This window comes from Coturnix japonica, chromosome 21 (assembly GCF_001577835.2).
Source record: "Coturnix japonica isolate 7356 chromosome 21, Coturnix japonica 2.1, whole genome shotgun sequence".
Lineage (NCBI taxonomy): Eukaryota > Metazoa > Chordata > Aves > Galliformes > Phasianidae > Coturnix > Coturnix japonica.
Window position 1 is genome coordinate 2,232,816 of NC_029536.1, and position 19,733 is coordinate 2,252,548.

General features: G+C 44.4%; 1 protein-coding gene and 1 long non-coding RNA gene across 10 annotated transcripts; one reads left to right on the top strand and one right to left on the bottom strand.

Annotated features, from left to right (window-relative positions):
- The first annotated feature begins 10 nt into the window (after positions 1-10).
- On the top strand, positions 11-5,474 carry LOC116654316. The gene is made up of 2 exons (XR_004309469.1): positions 11-115; positions 2,136-5,474. It is a non-coding gene; the product is annotated as an uncharacterized LOC116654316 (long non-coding RNA).
- C21H1orf159 (chromosome 21 C1orf159 homolog) lies at positions 2,744-16,983 on the bottom strand. Of its 9 annotated transcripts, XM_015882804.2 has the most exons (12): positions 16,677-16,853; positions 16,118-16,226; positions 13,419-13,494; positions 12,588-12,743; positions 12,361-12,451; positions 10,527-10,602; positions 8,569-8,673; positions 7,664-7,729; positions 7,199-7,333; positions 6,069-6,094; positions 5,725-5,755; positions 2,748-4,979 (listed from the first exon to the last, which is right to left on the bottom strand). In XM_015882804.2, exons 5-12 carry the CDS (start codon positions 12,430-12,432, stop codon positions 4,882-4,884), a joined length of 609 nt encoding a protein of 202 aa, XP_015738290.1. In that variant the 5' UTR covers positions 12,433-12,451; positions 12,588-12,743; positions 13,419-13,494; positions 16,118-16,226; positions 16,677-16,853; the 3' UTR covers positions 2,748-4,881. The 9 variants fall into 9 exon arrangements, with proteins under 9 accessions (XP_015738295.1, XP_015738290.1, XP_032304650.1 ...); XM_032448759.1 differs by lacking the exons at positions 13,419-13,494; positions 16,677-16,853 and adding an exon at positions 16,965-16,983; XM_015882803.2 differs by lacking the exon at positions 13,419-13,494.
- Positions 16,984-19,733: the final 2,750 nt, after the last annotated feature.

Below are 19,733 nucleotides of genomic sequence, written 5' to 3' on the forward strand. Positions count from 1 at the left end.
TTAGCTCCTGATATGAGCTGCAGCTCCTGTGTCTGGTGTCAGCCCTCCACGGCAGAATCCTCCAATTCAGACCCTACATCTTCATGGCTGTGGAGCAGCAGAGTCCTGCAGCAGGGTAGGCGGATGGTTATTTGTCTTTGGGTGCACTTGGTTTGTGTTTCACTTTTAGAGTGAGGCAGTGAGATGCTGGCGTTAGTGTCGTTGGTCCCTGTAAGGGAAGCAGTTGGACTTGGTTGCCCTCTCCATGGCAGGAAAGGGCTTGGCGGCAGGGTTAGTTAGTGTGTGCTGTGAGCTTTGTTGTTAGTGGCAGTAAGAGGATGGTGTTGTATGGGTAGGAGATGGAAAAGTAGTTGTGATTTTAGTTTTGGTGGTAGGCTCTAATGTTAATGTTTGTGTGTGCTTTGGTCTTGCAGGATGTTAGGCTTTGCATAGTGTTTAGGGCTTGTCATGTTGTCTAGGATGGCTTTGAAAGTGTTTTTTAATAGAAGTGGATGGTTGGAGTTAGCTTAATGGAGCTTTTGGTATTGAAAGTGTGTTAGGAGTTGGTAAAGTGGCTGTTTTGTTGGCTTTAGCATTTGGAGTATGGTAGAAGGAAGCAGTTTTTGGCTGTTATTAGTGAGGTGTTTCTCTTTGTGAAGCTGTTGTGCTTTAGTGCTCTATTCATCTGAAGAAATGGCTTTGTCAGAGTTGTTTTAGTTGTTGTGCTTATTGCTAGTGGTGGTGAAGGGAGGCTTTAGTGAGAGTAGTGGTTGGCCCAAAGTTGTGTTGTTAGTTTTGGTGGTAGTTAGTGATGTTGGTGTGTGCTTTGGCCTTGCAGAAGTTTGTTGTTTAGTGAGGGCTTTAGTGTTATGCAGGATGTATTTGATTTAGATTTAGTCAGTCTTTACTAATTTGAACATCAATCTAAACCAAAAAACCCCACTAGGCCAAAACATTTCCAACAAAAGGTGGGACTTATATAATTTTTTGATTGATACTATCTTTAAAAAGATATATTTTTTTTTATTTTTAGGTGGCGGGTGGGTTTTGCTGTCTGTCTGTGGTTCCCTTGCAGGTTCCCTTGCAGGTTCCCTTGCAGGTTCCCTTGCAGGTTCCCTTGCAGGTTCCCTTGCAGGTTCCCTTGCAGGTTCCCTTGCAGGTTCCCTTGCAGGTTCCCTTGCAGGTTCCCTTGCAGGTTCCCTTGCAGGTTCCCTTGCAGGTTCCCTTGCAGGTTCCCTTGCAGGTTCCCTTGCAGGTTCCCTTGCAGGTTCCCTTGCAGGTTCCCTTGCAGGTTCCCTTGCAGGTTCCCTTGCAGGTTCCCTTGCAGGTTCCCTTGCAGGTTCCCTTGCAGGTTCCCTTGCAGGTTCCCTTGCAGGTTCCCTTGCAGGTTCCCTTGCAGGTTCCCTTGCAGGTTCCCTTGCAGGTTCCCTTGCAGGTTCCCTTGCAGGTTCCCTTGCAGGTTCCCTTGCAGGTTCCCTTGCAGGTTCCCTTGCAGGTTCCCTTGCAGGTTCCCTTGCAGGTTCCCTTGCAGGTTCCCTTGCAGGTTCCCTTGCAGGTTCCCTTGCAGGTTCCCTTGCAGGTTCCCTTGCAGGTTCCCTTGCAGGTTCCCTTGCAGGTTCCCTTGCAGGTTCCCTTGCAGGTTCCCTTGCAGGTTCCCTTGCAGGTTCCCTTGCAGGTTCCCTTGCAGGTTCCCTTGCAGGTTCCCTTGCAGGTTCCCTTGCAGGTTCCCTTGCAGGTTCCCTTGCAGGTTCCCTTGCAGGTTCCCTTGCAGGTTCCCTTGCAGGTTCCCTTGCAGGTTCCCTTGCAGGTTCCCTTGCAGGTTCCCTTGCAGGTTCCCTTGCAGGTTCCCTTGCAGGTTCCCTTGCAGGTTCCCTTGCAGGTTCCCTTGCAGGTTCCCTTGCAGGTTCCCTTGCAGGTTCCCTTGCAGGTTCCCTTGCCTGGTGGGAGACCCCAGATGGGGTTGGCCCACTCGGTGGGGGTTCCTTGACTCCCAGGGGCAGAGACTGTCTGAAGTGCAAACACCTTCTGATGGTGTCACATCAGAAAGAAAGATGGCTCCTCTTAAGTGTGCAGAATGTGACTAATTGTTCCCTGTCCTTATGTGTCTGCTTACAGCCCTCCCCACTTCACATGCTAACACTTCTGTGTTCCATCAGGTGGTCGATGGTAAAGAGAAAAGGATGCCTGGCACAACAGCCTCCCTAAACCTGCTGCATTTTGGGATTGATGGTGGACAGAGTTTATTTAACTGACAAAACCACTTTAAAGTCTTCTTCCACCACGATAATTTTCCAGGCCAGTTTCTCCTTGAATGTAACACTGTCACCTTGGCTTTGACAACTGAGCTTTGACTCTTCCCAGGGCATGTGCTATAGACGTTAAGGCATTTGGATTTGCCTTCCTCATCAGCATGTTTACCTACAAGCAGCATCTCATGTGTGAGGCTACTAAGCTTGTTCTGTAATAGGAGCCACACAATTTCCCCACCAGGACTTCAGGCTTCACAGCTCAACACTCCAGTTTCTTCTCAGCTCCTGTTCTAAGGAATGGGAATAACACTTTCTCCAAGGGAATGAACTCACAAATTCCTCAAATCCAAGGCCATAACCTTCTGTGAAGCAGGCAACACTGTTTGGACTTCTTTCTTCCCTTCCAACTCCAGTTCTAACAGAGGTAAGATGACATATTTGAAACATGGCTCTGCTTTGGGTGCTCCCTTTGTCCTGTGCTCGAAAAGGAAAGGTATAAACAAACTCCAGAGCCATTACAAAAGCTCAGAGATGTTTATTTTGGCACAGTTAAAAAAAATACACAAACACATTAAATATCACAATTTGTTAAAGCCAATTTCATATATTACATCTGGAATCATGGAGGAGGGAGACTGAAAACAACACTCATTCTATGCTTCCGCTGACAGTGCAATGAATAAAGGACCATTTAGAGCAGAAGTCTGCTGTGACAAAGGGAGAAAACAAAAGCTGCATAGATCCTGGAAAAGAAATAAAGACAGGAACACATTCACAGCACTTAAAGAGCGTGATGGGGGGGATCAGCACACAAAGGAGAAGAGACACCACGGCTGAGGATGACACTGAGGTTAGAAGCAACCAAAGTCACAATGAGGATAAAACAATACTACAATACAGACAATCCCTCAGTAATTCCTGTGCAGAAAGAACACATCTTGCAGCTAAGCAATACATGGATGCATTATCACTGAACAGACTTGCACGCAGAAACTCCCTGCTTACGCGAGATGCTGTTTCTCAGCATTACGTTAGTTGCATAGTTACTCTTTTTCCTCAAAAGGTTAAGAAAATACTCAGTAACTGAGGGCAGGAACAACCCACAACCACCATTTGTATAAAAAGCAGCCTGTTTTGCTAGATATCCCTGCTCGGCCCAGCTCTCATTCCTATCACTTTGAGTAAGCTTTTAACCTCAGAGAACATGAATACAGATACAAAGGTCCACACTCTCCATATGGGTACAGCATCAGCTTATGACACTTACATTCCCATTTTCTAAAGAGAACTGACTGTTCCACTTCCCAACCATTATGTTCATGGCAGTGGCTGATGATAAAGAACTTCAAAGTAATTTATTTTAGGAGTGCAGACCCGTAACTGAGCTCCGGCTAAACTAAGCCAGGCAATAGCAACACACACAGGTAGGTGGGAACCCACAAGCTGCTCAGAAATAATTTCACATATGGTGACAGTGACGCTTTGACCAATTTAGCAACCTCAAGTTTTCCAGTCATCTCCCTGTCACCCACTCTCACTCCCGGACCATCGTGCCAATTTAAACGTTCACATGGCAACAGTCAGCCATGCCAGGAGCCGATTTGATGACAGGTAGCCTAGACTAGCCAAGATTTTAAAGCTACTTCCATTTCCACGGCCACTACTTGGCTGGCATTAGATGGGCAAGAGGGTGCACCTGAGCCCACGGGCTTCTTGGGCTGGTTCTTTTAGCGAGGACTCTGCCCTAGGGTGCTGGCCTGCACATTCATAAGAGGCTTGACAAAAGAAACCTTTTATCGCATCAATGGACATTCACCTGACCTCTCCAGTTCATCTCAACACTCACTCACACACCTAACAGATGCACAGAGACCCTGCAGAAAATTCAGTTTCCTTTTACCTGCTGCGTAGAAGGAGCAGGACAGATGTAACAGCATATCAACCACAAAGCCAAAGCAAATGGTTCTTCATTCAAGGCCTGAGCAGAAGCGAGCTGAAAAGCATCCAAAGCAAATGAATCTGTTGGGATCCGACCCCTAGCAGCCAGCTTTCTGAATGATGGATCTGTAATTAGAATCAAAAACTAGGGTCAGCTACATCAGAAGCTGAAGAGGATGTTTGAGGAGGTGTTTCTGTGTTTCTTTTTAAATATTACAATTTAAGTAGTTACATTGTCCTATAACAATAAAGCAGTGGCACTTAGTGTTTGCTGTTACAAACGGGTCCTTCACACAACTCCGTATCCTTGGTTTCCCTCAGTCTTTTGTGTTGGCACACAGCAATGAGACTTACTTTCCACTCTGAGGACACGGAACACTCCACGACACAGGAAGAACTCGCCAAAACTGAAAGTGTACCAAAGAAAGACAGATTCTTTCAAGATTAAACGTGGCCTCTGCAGAAAACAAAGGAAACCACAGAGCTGGAATAGTGCATTTCGAGATCACCAAAGCAGTTCACAGAACTGGATGAAGCCTGCCATCATCATCTTTGCGCGAGTTCAGTTCTCTGTTAACATTTGGCACTAACTCTTTGACACAGTCATTTGGCTGCCATTTAAGTCAGCTGCTCGTTGCCTGGCACTTCCCGTGGAGACATAAAAAGTTTCTTCCACGCTGCATACAGCTACAGAGACCTCAGTCAGGAATGAAGGCTACACGTTGCTGACCCTGGTTTCAGAAGATGATATCATAGCCGCAGAGGCAGATGTCACTAGTGATCGTTCTCGTCTGACATATCGCGGCTTCCGAACTGAAACAGTGGGCAGAGAAACATCGTTAGCACCTGCTGCAGAAGCGTGCCTTTGTCATTCATTCACAGCAATGCATGCCATCCAACCAACCCCAAGCAGCACATAGAGTCCACACACAATGCATGTGTAACATACTGTCCCATTTAATATGTTTTGAAAAAGTCATATTCAGACACTTCAAGCTTTATTAGGATCTCACTGGCTCAGTAATCACATAAGAACAGTCAGAAGTAGCACAAATTTGGATGCCCACAAAGAAATAAGTTTGGTCATGGACTGCAAAAATTTGGTCTAAACCGGTGCATTACACTGTGGATTTTCACTTGTTTCAAAAAACTGATGTGCTTTAGATCAGCGAGCCTGAAAATCGGCCAGCCTGGCAATAGAAACAAAACCCCAACCCTGAAACTGGGCCCCAGACCACGCTATTCTTCAAGACCCCTTTCTTTAATCTACTTTCCTCTCTGTTAGAATAAAAACAGATCTTAAAATTCTCTATGGTACACTTCTACATCAATATTGTATTGCTACATCAATTAAAGCAATAAATCCCACCCAAAAGGTCTTCTGGACATACTTTATCAGATTTCTGTGACCTTGACAGATTCCACAGTTCCATACTGGACCTAAAAGTAATTGCTTTCACTTGCTGTGTATACTTCACAACACCACTTTGAGGCAGACAGCCTGCTTTCCAGCAATGAAATGTGCAAGAGGGAAGCTAAAAGGCAAAATGTTTCTCACCTGAAGTAGCTGGGGGAGGTATCATGGATGCCTGCATAACAAGAGAACAATTGCATCAAAGAAAGCACCTTGTTTCTTTAGTCTTATTAAAACAAACATAGGAACCTTTCAGGGTTCCAATAATATTTACCACGAGTGCTGTCTTACAGGAAGCAACTCATAATCCATACGGTCAGTATTTGTCTGTTACATTTTTTCCAGCTTATACAAAGAACCCAAAGCATTTCACTTTCCTTTGCTTCTCAAATCACATTAAATAGCTCCCAACCACTTGCTGAAACTTCACATTAATGAATACTTAATGTTTTTGGCTTGCTTATAGTGGAAGAACAAATCTAACTTACTGTTTCACTAGGCTGGAGAACAGATGCTAGGAGAGAGAAAGAGAGAGAGAAAAAGAGACAAACCATCATTAATCTGCACCTGCTAGTTGTTTCATTATTTGTTTTATTTAATATGTGTGTGCAACGAAATAGTTTCATTGAGAGGAATACTTCTGTCACAAAGACCCCCAAAACACATTAGAACAGTCAGAACACCCATTAGAACAATAACATTGCAATACTCTTTCCAAAATTAGGGATAAAGGGATGCAAAGGTCTCCAATAACGGCTCATTTTCCTTTCTAGGAAGGTAGCCACAGCAGTATCTCTTTATTATCAAGAAGTTCCAATAAGGATAACAGCACCTTCAGCCAGCTACCAGAAGACAGTGGCACGGTGACGCTTTGTTAACTTGCTATGGCTGGGTGTGACATTCTTAGCCAAATAACTGAACCGACCGACCCCGTCACCCCTCTCTTTTTTCATCTTTTTACAAATAAGAGGAAGTCTGCTTGCTTAGTTGACCTAAACCAGAAACCAGCTCTCTGTTCAACAGAAGGAGCTCTAACATAGCAAATGAAGCACTAGGGGTTGTCATAGGAAAGGTTCAAAGAGTTTGTGTGGAAGAGGTGAGACAGAGACGACCCTTTCTAGTCCCGGCAGATCCTGTTCACAGGACAAACAGGTGACTGAGAAGCACAATAGCAAGAAACCTCTAACACCGTTCCCTTTCTCCTGCTGCTGACACAATCTCGGTAAACAGGATACCCTTCAGTGCTACAGTTCAAGAACAAACAACTGCTTATTGTACAGCTTAAAGCACCTGACTTTTTGTATACACCAATGTATACACTGTGTTAAAGCGCTCTGTGTGCAAAAAGTCCCCATCGGATGACTACCATTCAGTGACAGCTAATGCCTAGTAGAACACTGAGTCTGCAAGCTACAGAAAGCAACAGCAGGGTTAGTGAGAGATACTGTGTAACCTAAGCACCCTTAAATTTTAGAACCGTGAGCAGACATCCTCTGCTCTGCCGCGAAAAAAAATGATGCTGAAAGCACACAGCAGGGAGAAGTTGTTATTTTGCCTTGTCTTGGAGGGACAAATCTTTTGAGACGTGTCTTGAGACAATTACTTAAAAGTATTTTACCTTTGTTCCTTCTGTAGAAAACATTAGGAAGTTTATTGGCACGTTTGAGGTAGAAGAAAGAAGCGACGGACAGAATCAGGAATAAGCTGATGAAAAACGTCCCTAAGATGAGAGAAGCTGCCACTTCTGGACCCCCTGTAAAACACAAAGGCAACACTAAAAACAATCCATCAGAGGAAAGCCCAATATTCGATACACATCTCTTCTAACAGAAGGGTTAAACTGAAGATAGGACAAGATTAAAGAACCATTCAGGAAGATACAGTAACCTCAAAACTCAGCTCTAGGGCTTACAGAAGATTCCTGATGAAAGCTAGGCAGAACAAGTAAAAGGAGCTGCCACCCTTGGAATTAAATCTGCCTTACAGGAAACAAAACAACAAAAACACCACAACTTGTACCAAACGCCATATTTTGAGGGGCTTCGGTAAGGCCTACGTCCCATCATTATTCCTATCCACTCACCTATGTTCTGTATGAAAGGAGTTACAGTGCTTATATTCATCTGGAAATTCATCCCTCTGAATCCAGCTGTAATAAAGAAAAAAAAAAGTTTTCAAATGAAATTTGACAATTAATTTGTTGAAAAACTTAGGGAGAATGCATTTATCACTGCTTACTTGAACTTATACAAGAATCCTGGTTTCTCCAACAGCAAAATAACTTTAAAACAACATTCTTAACACCACCTTTAAGAATTCCCAGAAAGGAAGCAAAGACCATTCACGAACGCGTTTCTCAGAACCTTAGATCAAGTTTCTTATCTCCTTCACTAAGGAATCTGCAAGGACTCGAATGAATCTCACCTCTCAAAAGCCACACGTACAAAATCAATCTGTCCTCAGTACAGATTTGCAGGAGCTCGAGCGCTCCCTGAGCTGCTTTGTCCCCTGGAAAAGCCCCTAGCAAACGTCTTTTATGACAGGAGAGATTAAAGCGAGCACAAAATTCAGCATTGACTATGCTTGTTTGATGCAGGCCCTAGCCTGCACGAATAATCATTTTCACGTTACAAACTTCATTTTAAGGTCTTACTTTGGGCCCGACTATCTTTTTTTCTTCCTCTATGCGTCGTGCTTTGTTTCACAAATTAGTTACTCCGATACAAGACTTTGAATTCTTTTCCCTTCTCGATTCTGGAACGGTTCCACAGCACCGCATAGTTTCTGTTAACTAAATTCCAAAGCTCCTACGGGTTTAAGTCACGTTCAAAACCTCTGAGGTAGGCGAGAGCTTCAGAAAAGGACGAAGTTTTACAAAGGGTGAAAAAGAATCTGCAGCACCCGACGTCGTCTCAAACAGTCTTTGTTGGACCACATATGCAAGGAGAAACCTCGCTGCCTAAAATAGCAGTATGATAAATGACTCACTGTTTCTGCAATCAGTCAGATTGTAAACAGAAGCAACAGGAAGAGTTTCATTTTTGCACTTAATGCAGCTGCTACTCCCATCCTCGTTCCATCGTCTGTAACAACCTGCGTAAAAAGATGCACAACGATGTGAGAACAACAAAAGCAGCAACAGAGATATTTCCTGATCTTCAGAAAGAGGCGGGGGTGACAAATCCCACACGCCCTGCCTAGCGCAGGTTTCATTTCAGAGCACTTATTCCAGAAAATATACATCCTCTTCAGGAGCAAAAAAGAGAAAGTTGCATACAAGAACTCCAAGAAGGAAATTGTAACGTAGCTCAATTCGCTGCTTCATTAGCTCTAAGATAAATGAGATCCACCAAACAACTACCTTCTACAATACTAAAAACACAGCATCGTTTTGCCATTTGCTTTTAGAGGTCATGCGCTACTGAAACAGAACTTAATGCCATTGTTGCTTAGAGTACAGAAAACAGAAGTAGGCAGGGGCAAAGATGCTAAGGACCTGACTGTGCTTGCATGAAAGAAGACGCTGGAGTTTCCATAGTCAGTCAAATGAAGAGCGAAAAGCTCAAGGTACGAGCGCTGCTGCGATTGAGTCTTTTTCCACGCCCCAGTGTCCTCAGGTATTGCGCTATTTGTTTCACTTTAAGAAGAGCCCGAGCCTGTTTCAACTCTTCTGCGACAGATGGTGAGTGTTTTATATCAGTCACCCCACCACGCGGGCTGGAAACTGATTAAACTTTCATCTTCTACGACTTCACTGTTCCAGTCTCTCGATTGATGTTTAAATACAAGTACTTCTATCTCTTTCATAAGAGAAAAAAAGAAATTTAGGGCACATCTTCAATAACAACTTCATTTAATAAAATAAAGCTGCGGCGGTTTCACTTGAGGCTTAGGCTCTAGACATGAAGATTAGAAAGATATTCCTCCTAGATCATATTACAGTCTACATTTTCAAGCAAAAAACTTACTAGGCTGGCTAAAATCCAGCTCTCGAGAGCCTTGAGCCAAACTGGTATCAATTATCCCATAAAGCAAACCATTAGTACGGTGCTGATTTGAAAACAGCTTTGCTACTACGGTTTCCTTAGAGGGAAACGGCACATTTGATGCCCACAGCAATAAATTACATCTGACGTTTAATCTAAATACAAACAGACCCAACGTAAGGGCAAAGCCTTTCTATAGCAATAGGAAGGAAGCATCAAAGTCTTTATCTGACACCAAGGATTTTGGTAGGTTATCAGTTTCCAGTAAGACTTGAGAGATTGCAATCCCATAACTAGGAGTCAGTGCTTGTACCATGTCTAAAATCATCTAGGAGCAGAAATGAACGTAGCAGAGAAGCAACACTTCTAAGAACCTAATGAGGCAGTGAAATTATATAGGCTTATAGAGCTTTAACAACCATCAGAACAACCCAGAAAGGCGTCCCAATTTTTAAATCACCAATTCTCTCGTTACTGTGGGCTCTGAAGCCATTTTCTGTCTTTTACTCTGATCTTAAACAGGCAGTAGGCAGTATTAATAAAAAACAAAACTCAATTAAGGAAAGAACATCAGCTCTAATGGGACGAGGAAGAACGAGGCAGAAACGAGGCATTTTGTGCTAACAAGACAACACCAAATCTGCTCTGAAACACTACGATACCCCACAGCGTTTTTGCTTTATATGCCCCTTCTATGGACTTCCAGGTATCCAAAATAGCCCTTACATAATCCAATCACATGCTAAATAAAAAAGAAAGCATAAAACCTTACAGGCGTCTATTCTACTTACCGTGCGAGAACAACATTTAGTGCTTCTTATGACTCACATCCTGTACACACAAGGAGAAAGTTCACCTAGTTGTTTATCCTCTTTCCAATCCCCACTAAATCAGATGCTGTTTTTTGGTGTTAACTGTCAAAAATAATCTGGAATTTAATTAAAGAACACCACACTATACCTGGGCTGCACTGGTTGGCTACTGGACAGGAACTGTTTGACTCCAACATATCCACACAACATTCTGTTTCTGAAACCTAAGGAAAAAAAAAAACAGAATTACAATGTGTTTCCCCAACAGTTCTGAACTTTACAAAAATACTGCAGTCAGCATCTACAGAGAATGCGGGGGACCAAATAGCAGCTTGATTCCTTTTGCATTAAGAAGTCACGTCTCTCAGGACGTAGCGGTTGTTACACGAGTGTCAAACCAGCCATGAAGATACAGGGTTGGTGGGAAGCAGCAGAACAAGAGAAATGTTCACAGTGACTGCTTCCATAGTAGCTGATCACACAAGACTGTTATAACTTCTGGTAACATAAGTGTTGAAGATACACTTCTAAGTAGTTCCTAGATCACAGTCACCCACCGAGTTGCCCCCATGCTGAAAACAGAGGGAATTATGCTGCTAAAAGCTGAGACAACAGGAATCGTTTTGAGTGACAGTTCTTAAGTCCTCCCATTCCCCTTCATTGACCACAGACCCAAACAAGGTCTGAGCAGCAATGCTGCGCCTCCTCTCCCTTGATCTTGAAGAGTTTTACGCTGAAACCTTTCACCAAAGTTCCTCAGGATATTGCCAACGTTTATAACTGCAGTAGAGAAACGCGCTGTGTTAACGTCAGGCTGCCAATACTATCAGGAAAGCAGCAGTCAAAGGCGTTCTCTCACACGTGGGAAATCCCAAAAAGAACTCAAAATAGAGATGCGCTATCAGCAAAACGACTGGTAAGAAACAGTTTTCATTGAACGCCCATATCGCAGATGAAGATAACATCTACATATGGCAAAGCAATCAGCAGAGATGCAAAAGCTTCCTCCTTCAACATTTAACATAAGAGTAACTTCACATATCCCGAAGGCAAGAAAAGCTTATTTTTCTTTCCCGTTGCTTTATATAAAAGCCAATTTCAAATGATTTACAAATTACAACAAGCTGTGACATAAGCTTAGAGATAGATGGTTGTTATCAGCTCCGCAGTTCTTTTGGCAGAACGTTACCAATGCTCTGTATAGACTTGGGCACATCCGTTCTCTGAGCTTGTGCAAGGAAAGTAAGTCCAAAGTCTCCAGTGCCCCTTCAAGTTGTGTAGATACGTTCCCCTAAAGCATACAGCGAGTCTCTTCCCTTAAGAAGAGATTAAGTATTCTCGGTCAAAAGTAACGAGATCTGATCTGTATTCACACATACAAATAACATGGATATACCTCACGTAGAACAGTCAGTATTGTTCTGCTAATTGGCAAAAATCCATCAAATCCAGGGGCGGTGAAGATCAAAGCTGTCAGGAGAAATGGTTGGGACATGAAACTGAAATTGGAAGGCTGACTTAAAACCCTCTGCGCATCACAAGGGAGGCGAAGAGCCAGAAAACCTAGAGATAACATCCTGGAGACCAGTTTCTTACAAGGTTCCTTTTTGTATCTGACCTTTTACAGTGAAGCAGAACTGGCTTCACAGCTCCACGGTCATTAGAAAAGTTAACTTTTTGGTATCCATAGTTTGGAATTTCTGTAGTAGAACTACCTACCAAGCAGCTTGAGAAGCGTTGTCTCAACCGTGGAGCGCAGAGCTTTGCCAGTTGCATTCCTGCTAGCCTACGGGCACATGACTAGCATGAACTCAGTGCTTTAGCAGGCGCACAAACCCACTGTAAATGCTTCTGTTAATGACCTTCAATCATTCATTTCTGTTTAATTACAAAGCCTTCCATAAACCACAACAGGAAGGGAAAATGCACCATTTCTTCTAGGTTTTACAGTACCCAGCATGACAAAACTGTAAAGTACCTACCGAACTCTCAGTAGATTTGCTGGCAACTTCTGCTACGAGCCTGGTTAACAGAAGGACGTATGGCACCTCCATGCCCGGGAAAGACAGAAGTCTAAATAAGAACAAGGAAATGGATTGTTAATGACAGAAGTTAGACTTTCCCTTTGCTTAAGGAACTTTTGCCAACACGTTCCCTTTATTCAGATACAAAGGCCTTTAAATTAAATACGCCGAGGGGAATGACTTACCTCGGTTCAAGACACAGATTCGAGACATTCAGAATTTTCCCTCCAGCTGCAGAAGGGCAGGTTCCTGGCTTTGGCAGACCGCGGTTGCTAAGAAACAAGGAGCCTTATCAGTCTGCTCCAAACTGGGCCGTGCAGAGACTGTTCCACACCCAGCATCTGAAAATCAATGTGATTGCAATAGAACAGTTACTGCCTGGCACCGCTGCTGATAAGCCTCCCCGCAGTCACAGGCTCCTCTGCCTGCAGCACTGAGCTGTGATGGATCTGTATCGGGGCAGAGAGCACATGCCACTTGGAAAAGGCAACGCTGCAATTAATTTTTCCCATGACAGCACAATCACGAAGCGTTACTGAAGTCTATCTGCTAATAAGCCCTATTTCTCAGCTGCCTAAAATCAGACCTCCTCAATGAGCAGACTGTACCATCAGCTACGAGCTTCCCTTTCCCCCTCCCGTTCTCCACATCTAACTCCACACCACCTCACCAAAGTCCACGCTTCTTAGGTTGGATTGTTTGGCTGAGCTGCGTCACGCTCCATCTGCATTGTTCACACACTTCCTCTGTTGGTGCTACAGAACCTGCCTGGTTTTTGCTCAGTAGTGTGGGAAGCCACACCCAAACCTCACAGCGAGCCTACCTGATGGTTACAAAAAGAGTCTTTCCTATTATACATAATACATAGAAGCAGACAAGCTCCTCTAGCTAGAGTGTAAAATGAAGAGAGAAAGCCGTTGGCTGTAGGGAAAAGCTCTCTAGTGAGTCATTTCCCAAACTATTTTTGCTAAATAAAACTCCAGTGGATGAATTTCAAATTACTCTAAAATACGTACCACAACCCTTGGCAAGCTGCTTCTCTGCAAAACAAAATCACTGCACGGTTCCTATGATTAACTTCCACTCTGCTTCCTGAAAAAAGAGCGTGCAAAGAACCTGCTTCAAAACAAAATTAGAGGGAAAACTTATTGCTACCCTCTGTTATCAGCTAAAAGCTCCAAGACCAAGGGCTGACAATCCTGAAAACCACACTCCAGCCTGATTGCTACAAGTGGTTCGTGTGGCTAATGAGGATTTGGACAGAGCAGGAGTTTGCGCTGCCACGGACCCTTTTCCATTTAAGCATGACAAGGATGGAGATACGATTCCCAAATCAGTGCCCCAAAGCATAGATGTGCCTTTTTTAAGCAGTTCCTGTAGTGACAAAACACCTCACACCAACACTCGCCTCAACAAAAAAGGTGAACTCATCTCAGAGGATGAAAGGAGAAGCTTTCTACAGCACAGCACGGAGCTCCAGAAGCCAAGAACACCTTGCTCACAGCTTTGATGAAAGGAACATTCTCTTCCTTAGCACAATTCAGCTAAACAGGTGCTCCTCATGACCCAGCAAAGGGCCACTGAGGCAGGCACTGCATTTACCTAGTTTGGTGGGGAGCCTTCCACTTGTGTGTGACAGTATAAGAGTAGCTATACAAATGCTATCAATAATTCCGCTTCAGATTACGTGGGTACAACTTGAATTTGTGCATTTAACCTTTTAAAAACAGGGTATTGTACATACTCCCCTACTGCATTCGCAGTACAACTTCAGGGTTTGTCACAGCAGCCCAGCAGAGCCTAGCATTAATTCAGTCTTGAGGATGTGTGGATGGGTGTATTTTAAACAAGCACACTCACAGAGCTTGCCTTATTGCCTCTCTTCAAATATTAGATATTGCTGCTTCTCCTCTGGGGAAAACCACAGCAGCCCGTAAAGACATTTGCTGATGAATTCTTCACTGCTTTGGAAACTGCACACAGATATTTTTGGTCAATACCTGATCACTGCTGTTCGAGAAACAGAGATGAACAAGGCATTTGTTTAAACAAGTGTATTCTTGTTCTCTAGAAAAACACTGCAAGTTCAGGAACGAGTTGCATTAAACAAGAAAACACTGGGAAAACCAGCCACTGCTAAGAGCCCGATGCTCCTCTTTACACAATCCCAACATGGGCTGCACTTCCACTCCTGCAATAAATTAAGATAGTAATTGACAACACTGTTGCATTGATGGGCAGTCACTCCCAGCCACTACTGAATGTAACAAACTAGAACATATGTCCTGCAGCTGTTCCAGTAGAATTAGGTCACTAGATCTATTCACTCTCAAACCGTCAGCAAGTTAATTCATTTCATTATATTTCTATGAGAGACACACACGCTACTTGAACTTTACACATCCTTGAACCAGGTTTGGGTGTGTGAAAACAAACAAATTGCTTTCAAACTCCCAAACACATCAGACTTGTATTTACTCAACTCACATCTCGCTCCGAGTCCCAGAACCACTTGTTCACATTCTGCTGGGTTCATTTTCTGCCAGCAAAATATTAAAGAACATCAGTCCGAATGAGGAGGGGTGCAAATTAAGCCATTAAGGCAATACTAGATACCTACTCGTTCGTTTAGGTTTGCACCTACCGACAGTACTAAGCATCTTTATCCACTATTTGTGATAATAGGAAGAAAAGCATACAGCTTTTTTGAAGAGCAAATGAAGTGCAGCACTTCCAATCGAGACAGGAACGTTAAGCAGGGATTTGGACTGACCATTGGTCTCCCACTTGCAAAACTGCAGGAGCAATAACTCCTTTTATTGCTTTCCAGCCTGCAGTCAATCAGAACTGCTCCATTAGCGACCCGAACAGCATTTCATGCCACAACTTCAACTTTAGAAAGGGGAAAACCCTGCAGAGTTTTAAGATTTCCAGCTCACGCTATGACTAACCATGTCTCAGGATGAGGCAGCTGAGGCTTGCCTACTTAAATTAAATACGAGAGCTTGATCAGGATGTGACACCCACAGCAAAACAATTCACAAGCTCAAGGAATACGCTTTACGTTTGGCAGCGTCTTCCCTTTGGAGTAAGGGGGGAAAAAAAAAGAAAGATAATGTCACACACAAGCTGGAGCCCGAATTAGAATGTATTTATGCTTGAGACGCCAACACAGTTAGGAGAACACAGACATTTTAATTAAAACTAGTATTTCACACCAGAACTCCACGTTTGAAAGAGATCTCAAGTCGCTGTCAGCTTGGATCTCAAGTGACACAACACACATAAGCTGAACACGTCAACATTCACTGAGTAAATTCTTCCTCTCGCTGCCTTTATAACAAGACAAGGGAAGCAACTCATGATAAATACTACGCACTTGAATGCTTTCCTCCTGCTCACGGAATCAAGCGCCCTTTAATCGAACTTCAGGTCTACATGCTGCATACATGCAGCTGTGCATCTCTCACCTCTGCTGCCCTGTGAGTATCTCTCTTGCTTCAGGTGCTGCCGGAGCACTGGGTAAGGATATTCCTTCAGGGACGTGGAAAAAACAGCAGCAAAACATTGCTAAGATTCAGGTGGTTTTGCAATCAGATTAACAGATGGGAGTGGAAAACAACATCACCCTCATCCCACTGCTTGCTAGGCTCTGCCAGGACCTCGATTTGGCCGCAATAAGAGTGATATCAGAGAAGTTAAAAGGCAGACTCACCGAGTACAGCTTGTTGAGTCCTGGGCTTCTCTCAGCAGCTCAGGGCCACGCTGGAGGCAGCCGGTTCAGCTCGCCGCTAATTTCCCATTGACACCGTCTCACAAAGAACCTGAGCAGTAAAAGAGCTGCGAGTTAAACACCTTATGGAAACGAGAGCTGAAGTGAGACTTGTTTTTCCAGCTCCCTTAGCATACACCTGCAAACAGACCCACCATCTCTACCCTCGCACCCAAATGACTTTATAATGGCCCGGCACCCAGCAATTAACACCACAGGCTGCAGGAGGCAGAGCAGCTCTCTGCTCCAGGCTTAGGAGCACTCTAAGCACTTACACCTCCACCCGGAGCACGCCAACACCGTTGTTTACAGCCGTTCTTCCAGCAGCCAGGATCTCAGGTTGTTATTCCAACAAGCTTTAAGGTCTCACAGCGAAAAGAACCGAATAACAGCTCAATTCAACCCCACAGCCCCCAACGAGCAGCTCACACAGCGGCCTACGAGGCAGGGCCGCGCCCCGGGGCCTCTCCCCCCACACCTGCCCGATCAATACAGCTCTTACCTCGGGCTCTCCGCTCCCTCCGCCTTCCCAGCCAACAGCCCGTACCCTCCTACCGCCGTCAGGTCCCTTTTATCACGGCAGACCCCTCCCCACCTTGAGGAAGCGCCCTCCGGCAGCACCGCCGCCAGGTTCCCGTTCGTACCCCCCGCCCTCAGGCGGCGCCCTGCCCGCTCCTTCGCGAGGCGCTCTGGGAATTGTAGTTCTCAAGCCTCTCGCTGGTCATAGGGTGCGGCGAGCGCGCCGACGCACCGAACTACACATCCCAGCATGCACCGCGCCTCGGCCTACCTGAGCCCTCCTCCCCTCAGGTAAATCCCGCTCCCGCAGTGCCTTCGCAGGAGCCGCTCTGCTGTGCGCGGTGCCTCATGGGAAAGCGAGTCCAGCGCCTCGCGTCACGCTGTGGAAAGGGCGGGTTTCGGCACTACAACTCCCAGTGTGCACCGCGCGTGCGCCGCCATTTTGAGCGCTGCTAGGCGACGCGGACGCCCCAGGAGGAATGGGGAGGGGAGGGGACTGAGGCGAGTTGTTCTATTTGATAAGTGTTAATTAATGTCGGCTTGCATCATCCCGATGAGACACTGGTGATAAGAACTGGGGTTTCGAGATGCCAAATAGGCCTGAGAGCAATCCCAGAAGGAAGGCGCCCACGGAGCAGACATGACATCATCCCAATTTGCCCTAATTAGCACCAAAATGTGGCTCAAAGGGCAGAGGCTCCCACGTATTCTGCTTTATAGTGTGTGGATATGGATATTAGGGTCAAAAAACCCCTCAGTTCATGAGGCAGGAGAAAAATCTGCCCTCTGATAGGCGTTACTGATAGGGCAGCGCTGCAATTGCTGGAGGAGAATTGTAGGAATTTGTAGAATTGCAAAAGAAATGAGTAAAACATCCCAATCCTTCCTTATTTTAATCCATTGTCACCAATGATTGAGGCAGATTTCCCCTAATGGACAAAGGAATCAAGCTGGCCCAACTGCTGAATTAAGGATGATTTGATAGCTTTGGTAATGGGGATGAGACTAAAGGTTGCTGTAGTTGCAGTCCTTACAGCACAGTCTATTTCTCATTTCTTTACCCGATGACATTGCTCAGTCAATACCGTTATCCTTAAGGAGAAGCTTGGGAAATGGAATCGTATGGAGCAGAACACGATCTGCCCCCACACTGATGAGTTTTCCCACATCTACTCCTAGTAAATCAAAGCAACGCTTCTTAAATGTACTCAGTCCTATTCAAACATCATCAAATTAGTTGTGATCTTTAATCTCCTTCCCTGCAATGTCACCCCTCAGCTTCTTGCCTCTGAATGATGCCGTCCCACATATCAGGGTTTCTCTTTACTAAGAAGTGCTCATCTCACAGTGATGGTTTTGAAGGTCTGCTTCTGATCAAAGCAGGAACAGGAAGGCTTAAGCGTTTTCTCTTTCACGTCAGCTTTAAAGCGTGGAAGTGTACCGCTAGATTTGCATTAATATTAAGGACAGGCTTAAAAGCTTTCTGCCTTTCAGAAGAATATACATGTTCTGTGTAAAAAATTTAACAGGATTCAAACAATGCATACCAGATGGTAAACAATACCCCATTCTACAAATACATTTGCTCATCTGTACTTTTCATGGCATATTACCTGGGTGAGACACAGCAAAGCACTCAAGCAGAAGGTTATAGCTCCGGAGCGGATCTGACCTACATAACAGAAGTAGAAACATCAGTTGTCTTGTTGGGAGAATCACAGCCAGCAATTGACACAATTTTATGGTCTGCTAATCCAGTGGCAATATATCTGTTAAGTGGGGGAAACAGCTTGATGTATCATTGCCACATATGGAAGCCCTTTGGGAGAGCTGTGTTACCGATGGCATTGGATGGATTGGGCAGGTTTTATAGTTAGCACCCTGGGCATAGCCAGCTGTTCATTAATCGAGGAATACAAAAAGGAGTCCATTCTCATTGTCTGAGCTGTGGGAAGAAAGACCTTTGGAGAAACACCAAGGCAAGAGATATATCAAATGTTGGCCATTTGAACTAAAATACATGGGGGTATATGCTGCCATGCGTGTTGCTCCTATCCTATCCTATAGCAGAAGTCTTTGAGGGGGTAAGTGGAAAGGGGGGTTATTCCATGGCAGTGTTTCACGGATAGCTTGAAATGCATGTTCTACCACCGAAATAACACGCTCTACTATTTCTTTTAAGGTGGGATTTTAATGCCACCAGAATAAACGTGAGCATCACCTCACTTACCAGCTTTGTTTTAATTGTAAGCTCCCTTTCCAGTTTTTCTCTCCACAAGGTTGTGCTCTGGGATGGAAACTGAAACTGCTTTATATCATAAACCCTGAAGGTCCTTGCAGGAGATGTTCCAGTTTTCAGAACAACAGAACAAATGGAGTTGGTGGCTCTTCGGTTTAGAGCAGGGGATGAGAAAAATGCTCCTCAAGCAGCCTGATGAGGAACCAAAGACATTACAGAGGATGGGATGGTTCTTCTGGCCAAGGTTGCTACCAATTGTGATGGAAGAACTCCTCTCCAAATTCACCCCATATTACTATGCTGTCTCTAAAGTAGCTTAGATGTGCAATTTAAAAGCAAATTGGGATGATTTGCAATGTTTCTATTCCAGCTAAACCTTTCCACGCTCTGCAAATTACATTTGTGATATTGTGGATGCATTTCTTCTCTCCTTAGGTGTTCCTCTTTTGTTATGTAACAAAGCCTTGCTATGCAAGAAGTGGGAAGTGGAAAAACATAAATATTCATCATTCTTAATGAACCATTTATTTCCGCACGCTTAGTTGAAGGTAAATTTACCAAATATGCATAGCTAAATGAATTAGTCCTAATAAGGTTAAAATCTTGTTCGGTTTCTGAGGCTTAGTCAACATTTCCCATACATTTCTCAGCAAAGAGAAAGGGAGGGAGGGCAAAGAGGTGAGGAGGGAGAAACCACATTGACTCCCGAGGCTGTTGGTGTGAGAACAAAGATACGGAATCAACTGTATAAATAAACATGAGAGCGTACGAAAGTGGTAACGGTTCTACTAATATATAGCT